At 31.9% G+C, this 15522-nt stretch overlaps 3 protein-coding genes across 3 annotated transcripts in view; 2 read left to right on the forward strand and 1 right to left on the reverse strand.

Moving 5' to 3' along the window:
* Window positions 1-903, forward strand: part of MONOS_11441 (uncharacterized protein) — a gene marked incomplete at both ends in the record, with an annotated part of 1524 nt that extends 621 nt beyond the window's left edge. The window contains one exon of the mRNA XM_067863971.1: window positions 1-903. This exon is cut by the window's left edge and continues 621 nt beyond it. Coding sequence (XP_067736074.1) covers window positions 1-903 — 903 coding nt within the window.
* A 2993-nt stretch (window positions 904-3896) lies between these two features.
* Window positions 3897-7046, reverse strand: MONOS_11442 (uncharacterized protein). The gene is made up of 5 exons (XM_067863972.1): window positions 6823-7046; window positions 6497-6761; window positions 5821-6431; window positions 5529-5657; window positions 3897-5380 (listed from the first exon to the last, which is right to left on the reverse strand). The coding sequence occupies exons 1-5, from the start codon at window positions 7039-7041 to the stop codon at window positions 4145-4147; spliced, it is 2460 nt and encodes an 819-aa protein (XP_067736075.1). The 5' UTR covers window positions 7042-7046; the 3' UTR covers window positions 3897-4144.
* Window positions 7047-13119: 6073 nt separating this feature from the next.
* On the forward strand, window positions 13120-14327 carry MONOS_11443 (uncharacterized protein; the record flags this gene model as incomplete). Its single annotated transcript, XM_067863973.1, has 3 exons — window positions 13120-13344; window positions 13405-13942; window positions 14308-14327. 3 exons carry the CDS (start codon window positions 13120-13122, stop codon window positions 14325-14327), a joined length of 783 nt encoding a protein of 260 aa, XP_067736076.1.
* Between the last annotated feature and the right edge of the window lie 1195 nt (window positions 14328-15522).

Below are 15522 nucleotides of genomic sequence, written 5' to 3' on the forward strand. Positions count from 1 at the left end.
TTTTGCAGAGAAAAGACATCATTTAGCACAAAAACAATTACACAGTCCAAAAATTCATATGACTCCGATGGCACAGATTGTAGCGTGAAGGCACAACCTATTAAAATGTTGCCCAACAATTTTGATTCTCAAAGAAGCATAGATATTAATTCATCTTGCAATTATCAAGACACACTTGATTCAAGCACAAATTTGTTGTCTGAACAACACATAGGCGGATCTAAATCAGAGCCATTGAACACCAAACATAGTGCGATTGAAGCATTTTCATTTGAAAGATCATCTTCAGTCTCGGAAATGATGTCAAATTTCACCGAACCGAAAAGCGAATCTATGACTGTAGAGAAAAGAAATCATGTCGATAAAGGAATGAGTGATTTTCCTTTTCCTATCCAGCAATCTCCTATGATGCTTCAACAAAACTGCAGCTCTGCAACTTTAAATAGCTCATGCAATTCGCTGTACCCAGTCTTTGGAAAGTCAGAAAACTATATTAACGAAACAAATTTTTATCCAAGACATCAACTGAATCCGCTTCCTAATAAACAACCAGAACAACTTTTGGAAACTACTGATCAAAAATTAAATAAAAGTTGTTCTCCTTTTGTTGATGAATTGAGCCAACCTGCTTTGCAACCAAGAGAAGATATCATGAAATCTGCTTCAGTTGTCAAGTCTTTGTCTGCTTTTACTACACAAGCCTCCTCTGGAACGTTGCAACAATCTACTACAGTATTGCTTCCACCACCACCACCCCCACCAGTGCATTTGATGATGACGATGCTACTCACATTTACTATTGCGCCGAGTGGAAGTAGTGTGGTTTATGATCCAAGTAGCATTTGCTTCAATCAATTCATTCCATCAGTTTGGCCCTTGCCATTGCCCTTGCCAATGATGTAATTGAGCCAAAAAAAAAAAAAAAGAAGAAGAGAGGAAGAAAAAAGTTGTGAAGAGTCTTTGATATGAGGTTTTGTCCTCAAAGAATTACAAGTAATTTGAGTTCACAAAATTCTTCTTCAATTATTGAGGGGCATTAGAACACTGAAAATGCGTTCAAATGCTGAAAATCTGTTTGTTGTTTTATAATATTTCTCATCATTCGACTCTCCTGCTCATCTGTAACTCTTTCAACTTCTGAAAAATTCTGCTATTTTCTTTTCTGTGTCGACTTTATCAACATTTCATTTTCGTCGATTTCCGACGATTATCACGCTTTATTATCAACTGTATACACTTCGAAATATGTGGCCATAGCTTGTTTCATAAATTATCGACACCACTGTATTATTTTGTTAACATGATTGAATGATTGGGTGCAAGTCTATATTTCGCAATGACATTTTAATTTATTTTTACAAAACTCTGCAGTAAAACCATCTGTTCTACTTTTGAGGTCAACGTTTTCTTTTGAAAGCTTTTTATTTGATTGTTTTAGAACAATATGATTCTCATCTATTGTCTTGAAAAGTTCAATGGAAACCCATATTAACAGTTCTTGTTAGTTATCTTCATGCTATTTTTGGAATTGTATTATGAATGCAATTAAGTTTGTAAGCATTTGTGAGTCTTTATTTTTTTCGTAGTTGTGATTTATTTGCTGCTATTCTATAGTCATCTTCAGAATCATCTATATTCTTTTTGTAATAACTATTTTGCCTTTTAATGGAGCAGCTGACAAGCTTCTATTTAAATCGACAAGCGCCGCTCTTTATCTGTAACTTGTTTCACTACTTCCTTCGAAATTAGAGTGATTAGTCATTTTTTCAATTACTCTTCTCTGTCTTTTGGATGTATCATTTTAATTGAAAAATTACGAGATTGTGTCCTCCAACTGATTATGCCTTTGGAACTCAAGCGATAAGCTTGAGTGTTCTTTTTCATATCTAAGCTATTTATGTTTCATTACCTTGTTGACTTCAATTGCATTGGACCACCGTTGATCACCAGTTTGTATATTTGCAGCACAATTTACATTCTATCGTCGAAGCTTTCTCAGGGCACAGTTAATAATGCCATTTATTTTTGACATTTTTTGCTAACACCTTATCTTTGAAAGCAAAGATCAAAGAAGCTTATTTTATCTGCTTTCTACCACTGGGCGTTGCAATAAAGCTATTTACTAACTTTATCCACAAAAGAAGTTACAATTTACAACCTGAATAATAATTTGGAAAGGGATTTATTCTGCGATGGTTCTTAGGCAATATTGATTTTTCCTGAAATGAGAAGTTCATTCAGAATGAAACGAATTAATCAACCAAAGAATAGAAAGTTTTCAGAGGATTTTATATAATATACAAATACAAAGAGGAAATGACTATTTTTTGGGTTAATTCGATCGATCTTTTATACAACCTGTTTATTTTCGGAGCTAATTTTTAAGCGAAGCAATGATTTAATTCCATATGGAGAATACATTCAAACCAAAAACAACAAAGACATAGAAGCAAATGGGAATTTAAAGTTACTACAATCAAAATTGCCTTTGAAAGTCAATTAACATTGAATATTTTCAGTTAAACAGTTGAATACAATGTAGACAAAGAGTATTTGAATTAATGTCAATATTCTTTTGTGACTCTGAAGATTAGCAGAAGATTTTTTTTGTTGTTTTTGTTTTCTTGTGAAAATAACGCGATTTCATGTTAAATACTTATCAACTTCATTGAAAATTTTAATGTTTTTCTTTTTTCTTTATTTTAACGAGACACCCATGCTTTATTCGAAGTGTTTGTAACTGTCAATGTTGAAATATTTGCCCAATTGTTCAATTGTTTTCTTTTCTTTTCTTTTCTTTTTTAAATTTCAATTTTTACTGTTTTTGTGATATGGCTTTTGCTCAGCAATATTTAATTTTGATTTTAATTTTGAACAAATTTAGTGTTTTTCATTTTATTTCTCCGAATATTCTTTCTTTGAATTTATCATTGCATTAAAGAGATATTTTTTTGGATTCTGTTTCTGTGAGGTATTATTTATTTATCTTGTTCTCCTCTTAGAATAACGAAAAATTGCGTATCCTTATTAAATGCTTGCATTCCTGCCATTTTTTTCCTTTTTAAATGTTGATGATAGTTTTTTCCATTTTAATTTGCAATTGGTGATTATTCTTGAAATCTTTAAGTTTTCATTATTAGTTTTTTTTTCCTTTTCCTTTTTCTGTGAATTTTTCTTCGCTAAAAATTAAAATCATAAAGAAGAAAATTCGAATGTTCAAAATCTTTGTATTCCATGTGAATCTTTTAACATTTTTTACTGAAGTATTTTCGGTGTTATTTTATCTTTATAAATTGTTGATTTATTATTTAACCTGTCTTCAATCTTTTTATTTTTATTTTTATTTTTTTTCTTTGATTACTTTGTAAAACTTTTGATTTGTGGATTGCTTTTGACATTTTGTTTTGTTCTTTTATTCTTTTTATTTGCTTATTTTTGAATTTATTTTTGTTGTTTTATTTATTCTAAAAGTCTGCTGACTTTGATTATTTCAGTCAAAGCAACAGTTTTAACTAATTAACATTTTTCTTGTTTTGTTAGGTTTTTGTTTTCTTTTTAATTTGTCTCAAACTTTGCTTGTTTCTGAAAACTTCAAATTGACTAAATTATTAATGGATAGTCAACATCTGAAAGAACAATAAAGAATATGTTGAATTTTATTCTTTTTGAAACAGATCAATAAAATTTCCACTCCCCTTCTTTCGTATTAATGTCTTTTTTGTTTGTTTGTTTGCTTATTTGCTTTTTAAATTTTGTTAATTTCTACAAACAATATTTTAACTGATATATTTTTATTTGAAATATTTCTGTTATTGATGATCAACATCTTCAAGCTTACAAAAGCGGTTCAAAATTTTGTATGCTCACATCGTTTTTTTAAATAAAAACAAGATTTCAAAAAAACGAAGTTATTTTTTTATAAGTTTAAGAAGAAATTAGCGATCCACAATTGCACCTTTTTGTGATTCAAAAATGAAATAACACTTTTTCACTCTTTTATACCATTTCTTCAAATTTCTTTTTAATTAATCGCAAACCATCTTAACAACACTTTATTCGGATTTTGCATTCTACGAATTAATTATTGCTAAAAAAAAAGAATCATTCAAACATAAATGAAATCTTGTTTATTTTATATTTTTTCTTATGAATATTGATTTTGAAAATTAACAAATACAGGTTGAGGAGCGAGAAGACTTTGAGGCTGATGAAAATCTTCAAACATTGTCTGTTCCGAAGATGTGGATGATGTTGAGGAAGATGATACAATTGGAGGAGTGAAAATAGAAGATGAAGGCATTGAAGAAGAAGGGACAGATGAATTTTGAAATGTGTATGTTGATGAATTTAAAATTGCATTTGAAGAAGAAGAAGAACTGATTGAAGGAAAAGAAAGCGAAGCAGAAAAAGGATGCGATGAAGATGACGCTAACGATGCTTCTGCTGACTCCATTGAAGAGGTTGCTGCTGGCTCTTGGGGGTGATGCTCAAATTCATTTGTATGATGCGAGCCAAACGAATGTGCAATATCAGACTGCACACATTCATCCTCTCCCTCTTCATCGCTCATGGATTCCATTTCTTCATCACTTTGCTCCTCTTCAAGAAGATCCAAATACACTTTTGTGATTATGCGCGACTCTTTTCGAATGCTTTTCGAATGTTCTTTTGAATGGCAGAAGTCGCGTATTATGACCGGTGCAGCTGTTGTGTCGAGTTCTGCTAGCATGCGATTGTAGCGATAAGATCTGAACTTCTCCTTAAATTTGGCTAGTGAAAGAGACGTTGAAGATTCTTCTGGAGAAAGCGAGCACATCGACGATTGAGCAGGCGAAGAACTATTTTGCGATGCAGTAGAAGATGAGAAAACAGACTGACATTCAGAATTAGCTGGCATCGATTCCAGTGGATCAACAAATGTGAGAATGCGTTTTGTTTGGAGGGATTTCGCAGCTTCGTCGCTCAACGGAGAGGTCAAGATGCCTTCTTCTATATAACCAAGTTCCTGCTCCCCAAAACAAAGTAGCCTGTGTATCTGCTTTAGCAGCAATTCCACATAATCATCATCGCGAACAGGCAAATAAGCACACAAAATAGTCATGACGCCTCGATTGGCAACCTCCTGCTTCAGTGCCGGAGGAGAACAAAGAACATTCCCTATCAGCTGCAACGCTTCTATCCGCGTATCACGTGGCTGGGAGCTGTCACTAAGGACTTTCACAGCGCTGTCTAATCCACCTTCCACAACAACAGTTGCCGTGTTCGGATTTTCATCGCCAGCAATGTTGCTTAATACCCACATTGCTTTGAATGCAATGCCAGCAAAGCTATGCTTGCTCAAAGAGACCAAAGGAGGAACTCCGCCCAACCTCACAATAGCCTTTTTAAATAGTAACAACATTTTTAAAAGAACGAACATTTTTGTTTAAAGAATAGAAAGATTCAAAATAACGTGTAATGAACATATTCAAAACGAAAGAAAAAAATTAATTAAAAAAAAATTCAAGCAACATATAGAATACACATACAGTCGCAGCACCTTCAACATAATTCACGCATTGCCCAAGCAAAGAAAGCGATACCATTGTTGTTGATGAAGGAACTTGTTTAATTTCTTTTATGATTCTCGGTAAAAAGTTGTTATCAGAAAGAAATGCCTACAAATTGTGTAAATGAAAAATTTTAACAATAAATGAAAACATTTAAAATACTTACAAAGACAATTAAAATAAAACAAAAAAATTAAATAATAATTGAAAAACTTTGCAATGAATTACATAATCACAAAAATTCTTATTAAAAAAGCATCAAATTTCAAACATTTAATAACTGAGTATTCTTTGATGATACAGTTTCGAGTGTTCGAAGGCAATCGTATTGCACCTCTTTTAAAGAACAGTTAATATTTGCAATACAAAATGGTAAGAATTCTTGGAGCTCTTTAGCTTCTGGCGTTGTCTCTGCAACGTTTGCCAAAAAAAAAATTATTCTTTCCAGAACATCCTCCGATAGTAATGGTTGTTGAAGGGCTGTCATTTCCACTTGGACTCCAGTCAAAGATAAAGAAGGAAAAAAAATCGAACCGACAGAATTCAAAACATCCTCATTTTGACTTTTAAGAGAAGATGATTGCAAAGTTTCTTGTTGAAAGTCCATTGGAAAAGAAGACTGTTGTGTTAGAATTGAAGATGAATGATAAGTTGATATAGCCAAAGATAATTGCACAGATTTTAAAAAAGATATCGCTTTTTGTGGAAGTCCAAGAGTTAAAAAATAATTTGAAATATCTTCATTTTTTGCTACAAAATTTGCAAGCAGCCAATAAGAAAGATTTCTTAAGTTTCCTTCTGGAGAGTCTAAAAAATTCACAATTACTGGAAATAGATCAGAATACACCAGTTTAATCACCTGGTCCTTTGTTGCTTTCGCTCCTATTTTTTGTTTTTGAATCAGTGAAAAATTTTTTTCTTTGAATATTCGAAATAAATTAACAAACCCAAATTAGACAAAAGCCAAAGGGAATTAAATTTAACATTTGCAGAACAATCATTGGTGAGAAGTTTCACAAAATTGGCTCGAAAATCATAGTCAAATAATGTTTTTATAGTATTTCTAGATTCTATATGAAAATTCAATAAATAAAACAAAAAGAAAACGGTGATACTTTTTGAAATCAATTTCCTTATAGCCTTTATTGCCGCAATAACATCAGTCTCGTTATTCGAGTCGATTTGTTCTAAAAGTTGTGGAATTGACACTTTCTAAAAAAATAAAAAATTAACAATATAAAATTTAAAATATTATTAATACATCATTTCATACAAATGCATTAAATTCCGAGATGTCTTCCTCTGTACTTTTAATTTTACGTCTGCTTGAAAGCAAGGAAATTCTAGTATTATCTCTAATTGTTAAAGACTCATCTTTTCGAAAACTGTGAATCTCATCTTCATCTTTAGATTTATCATAATCCTTAAATCTATTCGCAGCTCGTAATTCTTGGCTTAAAAAAACAGAGCAACCCTTGGAATGCTCTGACATTTATTTTCCTTCTTGGAATTAAGGGTAGCTGATCATTTCAATTTTTTATTTCCAAACACAATATACAATGCATTCCGCAAATGAAATGAAATTTAATATAAAAATTTATTCAAAAGAGCGATTGATATTTTTATTATTTTAATCATAAGTGAAAACCATCAGAATTGGTAATAAAGAACAAGAATATTAATTTCAGAAAATTTTGAAACATAATAATCTTATTCAAAGGAAAAATCCACATGACAAAACTATATTCTCTTTTGAGCTTCATTCTCGAAGCTAAAGCCTTTTTGTTCGTTGAAGGCAAAGATTTACATTTCTTTATCCAAAAAATTGTGAAATAAAAATTTGTTTTTCATTTTGTCAGTTTTTCTTTTCATGCAAAATGAAAATCTTGATGGCTTTTGAAGAATAGACATCAGCAATGTGAAAGAGAGGCATTTGTTTATGCATGAATGAATATTCAAAGCTTATTCATAGGTATTGTTTTGGCAATAATGCAAAAAATGTTGCTGTTTATTTGTTTGATGCTCAAATAAAAAATATCATTGAATGAGAAAGGATGATGATAAAGGACATGAAGTTTCATTAAGGTCATGAAAACGAAAATTAAAGGAAACAAGACGAAAGGAAAAGAAAAATTGCACATTTCACTAAGTTAATATTTGTTGATTAAGCCGTTTTCAATTTTCACAAAAGAGTCACAGAACGAAGAAACAGAAGTGAACATTCAAATTTTGAAAGCCGTCTGTGTGAAGGTTACATCAACGTAAAAAAAATATCACTTTTTTAGCAGTGAACTGTGCATGATGGAATCTTGTTGAGATGATAAAAAAATCAGATTTCACCAGCTCCCCTCATAATGACACAATTAATGTATCAGTCATCTTGGCAGTTCCTGTAATGCTGAAGGTACGATGAAAGAAGTTTGGAATAAGTTTTTGTGAATGAGATGTCTTTTTGGAGAGTCAAAATATGAAAATCGCTAAATCAAAAAGGATGCATCGAACAAAATATTAAAGGATGCTGGTGGAAATGTGGCAAAATGATTTTTCTGAGAAAATTTTGATGATAATGAATATAGAACAATAATGAAAATCTTTTTGATTTGCTGCATGAAGAATTTGTTTGATAAATAAACATCTTTGCGGGATTAAGTGTGTAAAAGCACAAACCAAAAAACAGAAAGGAAAGTCAATTTTGTCTGGGAACTTCAATTTCTTATCAATTGTGCCCCACACATCCGCAACTTGTGAACGTCATTTTCTATGCTGACCAGAAAGAAAATAATATCTCATACAAAATATTGATCTCCGAATGCAAAATGATTTGTGAAATGGAAAGTGGAAAGAGAAAACGATTAACAGATAGAAGGATTTTCACTGTTTGTCCACTTTTGTGTATTCAATAAAAGTGTACCATCTTTTTGATGTCAAACTTCTTCCTTTCACACCAATTGTAATGAAAATCGAATACTGTTGGATGCAGAAGTCATCGATTTGCCAATCCTGTTCAATCGAAATTATTCAGGATATTTGATTTCAGTTCTTTCTTTTTGGAAAGGCTGAGTTTTTGAACAATTGGATTCGAAACTTTGTTCTTTTCACTTTTTCTCATTCACTCTTATCCAACATTTACAACAACGGATTCGCGAAAGGAAAATGAGATTCAATATGATGATATAAATATTGATCAAGGAGATGTTAAGTGCATTGGCTCCAATGTTGATGAAAACTCTTGATGAAACGGGATTTGAAGATGAGTCAAATACATTTCCATGTGTTTATCGTTTCATTCAGATGATGTGACCGATCCTGAATGTTCTGCATTTTTGGCGCGTTAAAAAACAACTTGACCATTTTTCATCTCAAAAGCGTGGTACTTATTCATGCCAAATACAATAGAATGCTTCTTCTCCTGAACTGAAGACAATCTAACATCAAAAAAATATGTTGAGACAAAAACTGAAACAAATACTTGTGTCGAATGTTTCGGAAAAGATTCCTTTGTTTCTGAAAATGCTTTGGATTCCGCTTATAGACTTTATTCATTCAGCTTTCGACCAGCTTTCTTTTCAACACATGCAACCATCGATGCAAAAAACATTTTCCTCCTTCGTTTTGTATTTTTTGTTTTTGAAATTTTTAGTAATTTTTTTTTCGTTAATTTGCTCGTTATTGTTTATTCTTCTGACTTTGATCATCCGTTTTTTTTCGCAGATAAAACAAATAGATGCTTTGATAATCAAGAAGAAACTCTATCTGATTATGAACAATATTCTGCAAAGATTTAAAACGAGACTCCTCAATGGATGCAGATGGTGAAATTCACTGTATCACAAAAGACGTTAAAAGATGAAAATCAACAATCTGTGGAAGATGAGAGAAGCCGAACAGTAAGTGACATCAAACGTTCTGGAGATAAATGCATTGATGTGAGAAATGTTGAATCCAGCAAATTTTTTTATGTTCTCCTTTCATATTCGTTATGTTGATAATTCAGTAATCATTTGAGGCATTTGCGATAGAAAATCCGAGATTTATTTTGCCGATGGTGCTTCAAGAGATAATTCCATCCTTTTATTCTTGTGAATCAAGTGAGTCAAAACATCTATGTGCGAATTCTTGATTTTCTGTTTCATCGTGGTTGAACACCGAAAAGAGAACGTTCAATAGCGGGAAATGGTTATCCATTGATCAAGAAAGAACTTTCAGACGTTGTGAGATGGAGGATATCCTTATTTTGATTTCAGAAGAAATAACACTGAAGAAAGAGGGGATTTTGTGCCAGAACGATGGTGAAGAAGTGTTGTGTGGATTTGACGCACCAATTGACTCTTCATCTGTGTCATCATTCTCGATTAATGATGATGATCTGAATTCGACTCTAAAATGCGCTCAGTTTATTATTGGACAAAAATGAGTTCAAAAATGATGCCGGAGATGAAGCTTCAGAGGAGCTACAGTGGTTCATGCATCTGATTCACTAACTCCAATAAAAGTTCTGTCGAAAGCTGTTTTTTCTTTTGTCTTGACTTGATTGTCAGTTGAAGTCTTTCAAGATACAACTGCTGTTTCATTGTTTTTTCTATGCTTATTATAATTATTTCACCAAACGTCCCAATAGATGCGCCTCAACCTGAAGATAGCATCAAGCCTTTCTTCAATTGAGACTGTTTAGTATCCATATTGAGATAAACGACGAACTCCTTTCAAAAGCTTTTGACAATATTTTATCCCAAAAGATATTTCAAACTTTTTTCAATTCTCATTCTCAAAATGGAGTCATCTTTTTTCTCCACTTGACATTTTTTTATCCAACATCAATGACTACACTCCTCTTCTCTTGTTTGCAATTATTTCTTGTTTTGCTAATGCAAAATATTATTGACACATCTTCTGAAGTGCCTTCTGACATAATCCTCATAAACATATTCATTCGGATGTGATTGCAAAGCTCGCTAAACGAGGATGTTAATATTTTGTGAAATTAATGTGGAACGCTGAAGCAGAAAACTGCAATCACTTGGAAGAAGAGAAAATAAAAATGAAGAAAAAGCTGGATGAAGACTTGATATTCTGTTCTGTGATCGCATGAATAGGCAATAATGTTTTGCAGCGGAACATCTGAAATTGAATTTGACTTGGATGCAGAGGGGCATCAGAGGGGCTACCTGAAATGCAAATGATAGAGCAACCAAAACCCGTTGATTTCATATGATTGTTCAGAAATTGGGAATAAAAGAGTTATATGGAATAGCGAGAAGAAGATGAAAAACAACATTCAGAGTACCACATTTCAGACCAGGGCATATGAATTCTGTTTGGATTCAGTCGCTTGTGAATGTTCTTGTGCGGTAGAACGAATCAATTAATTCTTCTTGGAAAACTGAAGGACTGAAGGTAAAATTTGCAACTGATCACACGCTTGTTGCAGCTTCAAATCAAGGACACTATTACATCCTGATAAACGGGGGAAGGACAACAGCTCCTCTTACCATGCTGGAACGAAAGAAGAAAAAGATCTTCTTGTCAGCATCATCAATCGATCAAGGCACCTCGAAATCGATCAAGAAAGAAAAAAGATTGGCGAATCCTTCATTTCTATCATCATCCAAAAAGCAATAAAATTTCTCATAAAGATTGCAGCAAGCGCGAAGATGAATAGAGTCAAAAGGTGCAGAGAAAGACTTGTGGGAGTGAAAACTCGGAAGGAAAGAAGGAAAATTTGGAGAGAAAGATAATGGGCTGATTCAAGAATAATCCCAGCACATCTTGTCACTGAGCCTTCGCAAAAATACAGTCTATTTCCGCTGCTTGCGAAATATGTTTATGGGGTGAGTCAGATTTCGAGAAATTGGAGCAAACTCATCCACAACGTATTTCTTCGGTATGCAATGCAAAGTCTGAGTCTGCACTTCAAGATGACAGCGATGGAATGGATCATAAACCAGTTAACGTTGCGCATGCGACAAAGGATTTCTTCTTCAATGGAATCTGCAGCAGATAATTTCAGAGGAACGTAATCTAACAGGACATATCTTGATTCGCTATATGAATATTAAGTTCTTCCAATAAATGTGGCAGTCATTGCTTCTTGTATTCCACTTCATCCTGGAAACCTTCTCTAGATAATTAAAAAATAAATCTGTAGAATCTGCGTAAAAAATCGTATCAATGGTAATTCAACCAAATTAAAGGAAGGAATAACTTTTAGCAAATCATCATTCTTTCTAAAGAAATTGAAAGAATAATGACAAACTTGCATATTTCTTGTATATCTCATTCTCTAATTTCCTTCGCAATATTCCTCATCAAATATTTATTCTCATGATTGCAATTTGTAATGATAATAAAAATAATTTAACAAAATAACTCACAAATGTGCTTACGCTTTTTTTTTTTTTTTAAAGAAATATTTTTGCAAAGTTTTGAGCCGAGAAACTTAATTATTGGAATTTATCTTCAAAGATTTTCTGTACATCAGACTTTTCTTGATTCTTTGATCAATTTTTGCATCTCCAACATTTCACACTGCTCTTCTTGCTTTTGTTGATTGCTGTTCGTTTTCATGTTTAAAATTTTGTCAACGTATATGCCTAGTAAGTTTTGAGGATTTTTTGATTTTCAATTCGTTCATCTTTAACAAAACCACAACATTTTTGAAACAAATGAAAGAAACATTAATTTACTAAGTATTCCAACTTGTACGATTTCGTTTGTTCTTGATTTCAGCTTCATCACCTTCAATTTGTACGATCAATTCTTTCTCGTTAATAATTTGGTTTCTTTCTTGTTTTCCACTTATGTTCTATCAATTTCGTTTCAATATCATAAATTAATCTAATTTTGAAAAGAAGAAAAAACATTCAATATAGATTCCGAATTGAAAAATGTGAAAATGAAAATTTTCTGTTGGTTTGATCGAAAAGAAATTAAACATTTTCTCTTCTGGCCTTACATTGACGATACCGGTATTTTTGTTGCGATTTCTTTTGCGCCTCTTTTTCTTGAGCAAAAACAAAATAGTTTGTGTTGGAATTATTTTAATTTTGCGAGATAATCAACGATGTTTACATCAATCGATTATTTTGTTTGCTGGTTGAATTCATCCGCTTTTTATGTGACCAGAATAAATAATGAACACAATGAGTGAAGTTATTCATGTTGAGGAGGTAGAAGAAGATGATAATGATGAAAGTAATGAGGAAGTTATAAAATCAGTTCTTACAGAGAATTTCACAAGTTTGCTTTTTTTCCTCTTAATAAATTTTTCAAAGCTTAAAATAATTTTGAACTTTTTGAAGAATTGTATGATGAACTTGAGCATTGCAATGACGATGCGCAAAAAGAGAAAATACTTGAAATGAACGAGACAACGGAATATATGAATGAAAAAGAATTCAAACATATTATCACGAAAAAATTGTTCAATAACATAGATAAAATGATTGAAGAAAAGAACCTTCCAATGGAAAATGCAATTTTGTTGTTGAAAAGTGCTGGATGTTGCAAAGCGTTGAAAAACATTACAGATTTAGCATTTAATGAATCATTATTGGGAAAAAGAATTAAAAAAATGATTTTTGAAGAAAAGAAGAAAGAAGAAGAAATGAATGAAAAGTTCTTGACCGATCTTTGCGAATGTTTTGCTTTGCTGGATGAAGGATTCATTACATTCGAATTGCATTTTATTTGTGTGCCTTGCCTTTTGAAGGCTGCATCCGACAAAGAAGAAACCGAGGAAGTTCAAAAAGATGTGGAAATGGCTTTGCTAGCTTTGTGTTGTATTGAAGAAAATCAAGTATGAGCATTAATATTTCCTTTTTGATGCTTTTGAATTATTCACTCATTTTTTGATTAGGGTATTGGTGAAGAACAATTTCTGAATGAAATCAAAGAAATTATTCGCCATCATCAGAAGCATCGCAACCTAACCCAGCTTGCTTATCAATCTGCGTGGCAGTTTATGATGGATAGATTCTTCAGAGATACGAAATTGGAAGAAGTTTTAAATGAACTGCAATTTGTGAGAGAAACAGCAAAAGAATTGGATGCGCTGATGAAATGTGTGGATTGGAAGAAAGAAAAAGGAGAGAAAAGAAGAAAAGATACGAAAGAAGAGCTTATTGTATTGAGATGGCTCCAAAAGTTTGAGTATTTCTTCCGCATGCGTGAATTGTGGGATGAAGAATATGTTGGGCTTTTAAGCAGCTTTGTGGGGTTGTTTCGAGCTTCAAGGGATAATTACAGAGGAATTAGTAAACTATGCATTGAGTCTTTAGATTTTTCCGCATCAAACAGAGCTGTGAAAGTTGAAGACCTTTTGAAAGGAGGAACCATTGATGCAGTTTTGCAAGTGATTCTTAGACCTATATTGGATGATGAAATTACATTTGAAAGTTTGTCATTTTTTTTGTCCATTCTATGGCGATTGAAAGAAGAGAGTGAAGATGATGAATTGAAAGAAGCAAAAAGAAAAGCTACAAAAAAGAAGATATTTGAAATAATGGAAAAGGAAGGATACGAAGATATCATAACAAGCTTTCATGAAATTTTTGATTTTCTTAACGAAAAACTTTGCTGGACTCGGTTATCATTGAGCATTTCTGAATATTTTGTTAATGCTTAAGGAAATGATATGTATTAATTTTGTAACTCGAAAATGTTTCCTTTTCTTTTCGTCAATCAATGAATTAACAAAACTTTGTATATGTTTTGTTTTGAAAGCAAAAATACTTTTCATTTATTATCTGTTATTTATCAGATTGTTCTGTTACTGCTTGAGGAAATGTGTTGTTATTTATTCTGTAAATCAAATTTTTTGTTTATTATTTCTTTCAACAACATATCACAATTCAACATCCCTCAAGTGAGTACTATATCTTTATTTTTATCATTTCACAAAATCGAAAACGAATATTCATTTGAATCTTTATCAAACAATATTTTTTCCTTTTAACGATTTCTTTAATTTTGTTTCACGCTTTGTGGTTTCATTAAGAAATCAATATTCATTTGCTCGTTTACAAATTTGAATGTTTCTCCACCAGTTTTTTGTGTATTTTTACTATTTTCTGCTTCTTTTCTTGCTATTCCAAATTACATTTGATTTTCAGAGAACTTAAGAAGAGAAATCTAAGATAAGGGATTAATTACGTAGAGGAGGATGAAAAGAATAAAATTTTATTTGTATTTTGTTTTGACTTAAAATAAGTGAAAAGAAGAAAACTTGCTGTGAAAAAATTTAAATTTACTTTTAATTATCAAAAGATACAACGTTAGAAAAATATCACATAAGAAAGATTTTCCTTTCGTTCTTTTCATCTCTGATTCGTCTTTGACAAATAAATTATGCGATGTTTGTGATTCTCTTTGTTCTTCATTTTTTCCGTCAAACTGGAACAGGCCTTTGCATCAGATGTATCTTCTGTTTGACTACTTGTGCATCTTTAAGAAAGTTCAATTACGCTTCCAGCAATTTCAGATATGCCTCTATCAATTCTTCCTTTTATCACAAAATTTCTTCATAAACTTCAAGTTGTTAATTTATGAATATCATCTTTTTCGTCCTTTCTCATTTCTCTTCGCTTAACTTTCTTTCTTTGATGTTGCACTTCTGTCGAAGGTTTAAATATGTCCGGATCGATAACTAAAGAATATTCATTCCCAATTGTTAATAAATGAATGCTGTGAATATAATTTCAGATGAGTGTGAATGAATGAAAAGGCAAGCAAACAATTGTGCAGACAAATATTGTTGAAGAATCATTTGAAATTACGATAGCATGCAATTAAAGATCTATGTGAGTGGCTTTCTCCAATTACATATGATTCAAAAATATCATTCTCTGTGTGGACGAATAAGGATTATTTGTAGAATTTTCTACAAAAATGACTGGATCATATAAAGTCGCATAAAATGAAGGATATTTGTTCGCGCTGAAGCATCGATTGCATGTATCTCGATATTACAGTAAAG

Source organism: Monocercomonoides exilis, assembly GCF_001643675.1.
Source record: "Monocercomonoides exilis strain PA203 chromosome Unknown scaffold2-2631571, whole genome shotgun sequence".
Classification (NCBI taxonomy): Eukaryota; Preaxostyla; order Oxymonadida; family Polymastigidae; genus Monocercomonoides; species Monocercomonoides exilis.

Bases quoted from the DNA above. Each gene is read 5' to 3' on its own strand.
- MONOS_11442 (XM_067863972.1), bottom strand. From the start codon at position 7,041: ATGTCAGAGCATTCCAAGGGTTGCTCTGTTTTTTTAAGCCAAGAATTA. The intron at 5,658-5,820 runs GTTTGAAATTTG...CACAATTTGTAG, and splicing joins AGAATACTCAGTTATTAAAT to GCATTTCTTTCTGATAACAA. The intron at 5,381-5,528 runs GTATGTGTATTC...CTATTTAAAAAG, and splicing joins ATGTTGAAGGTGCTGCGACT to GCTATTGTGAGGTTGGGCGG.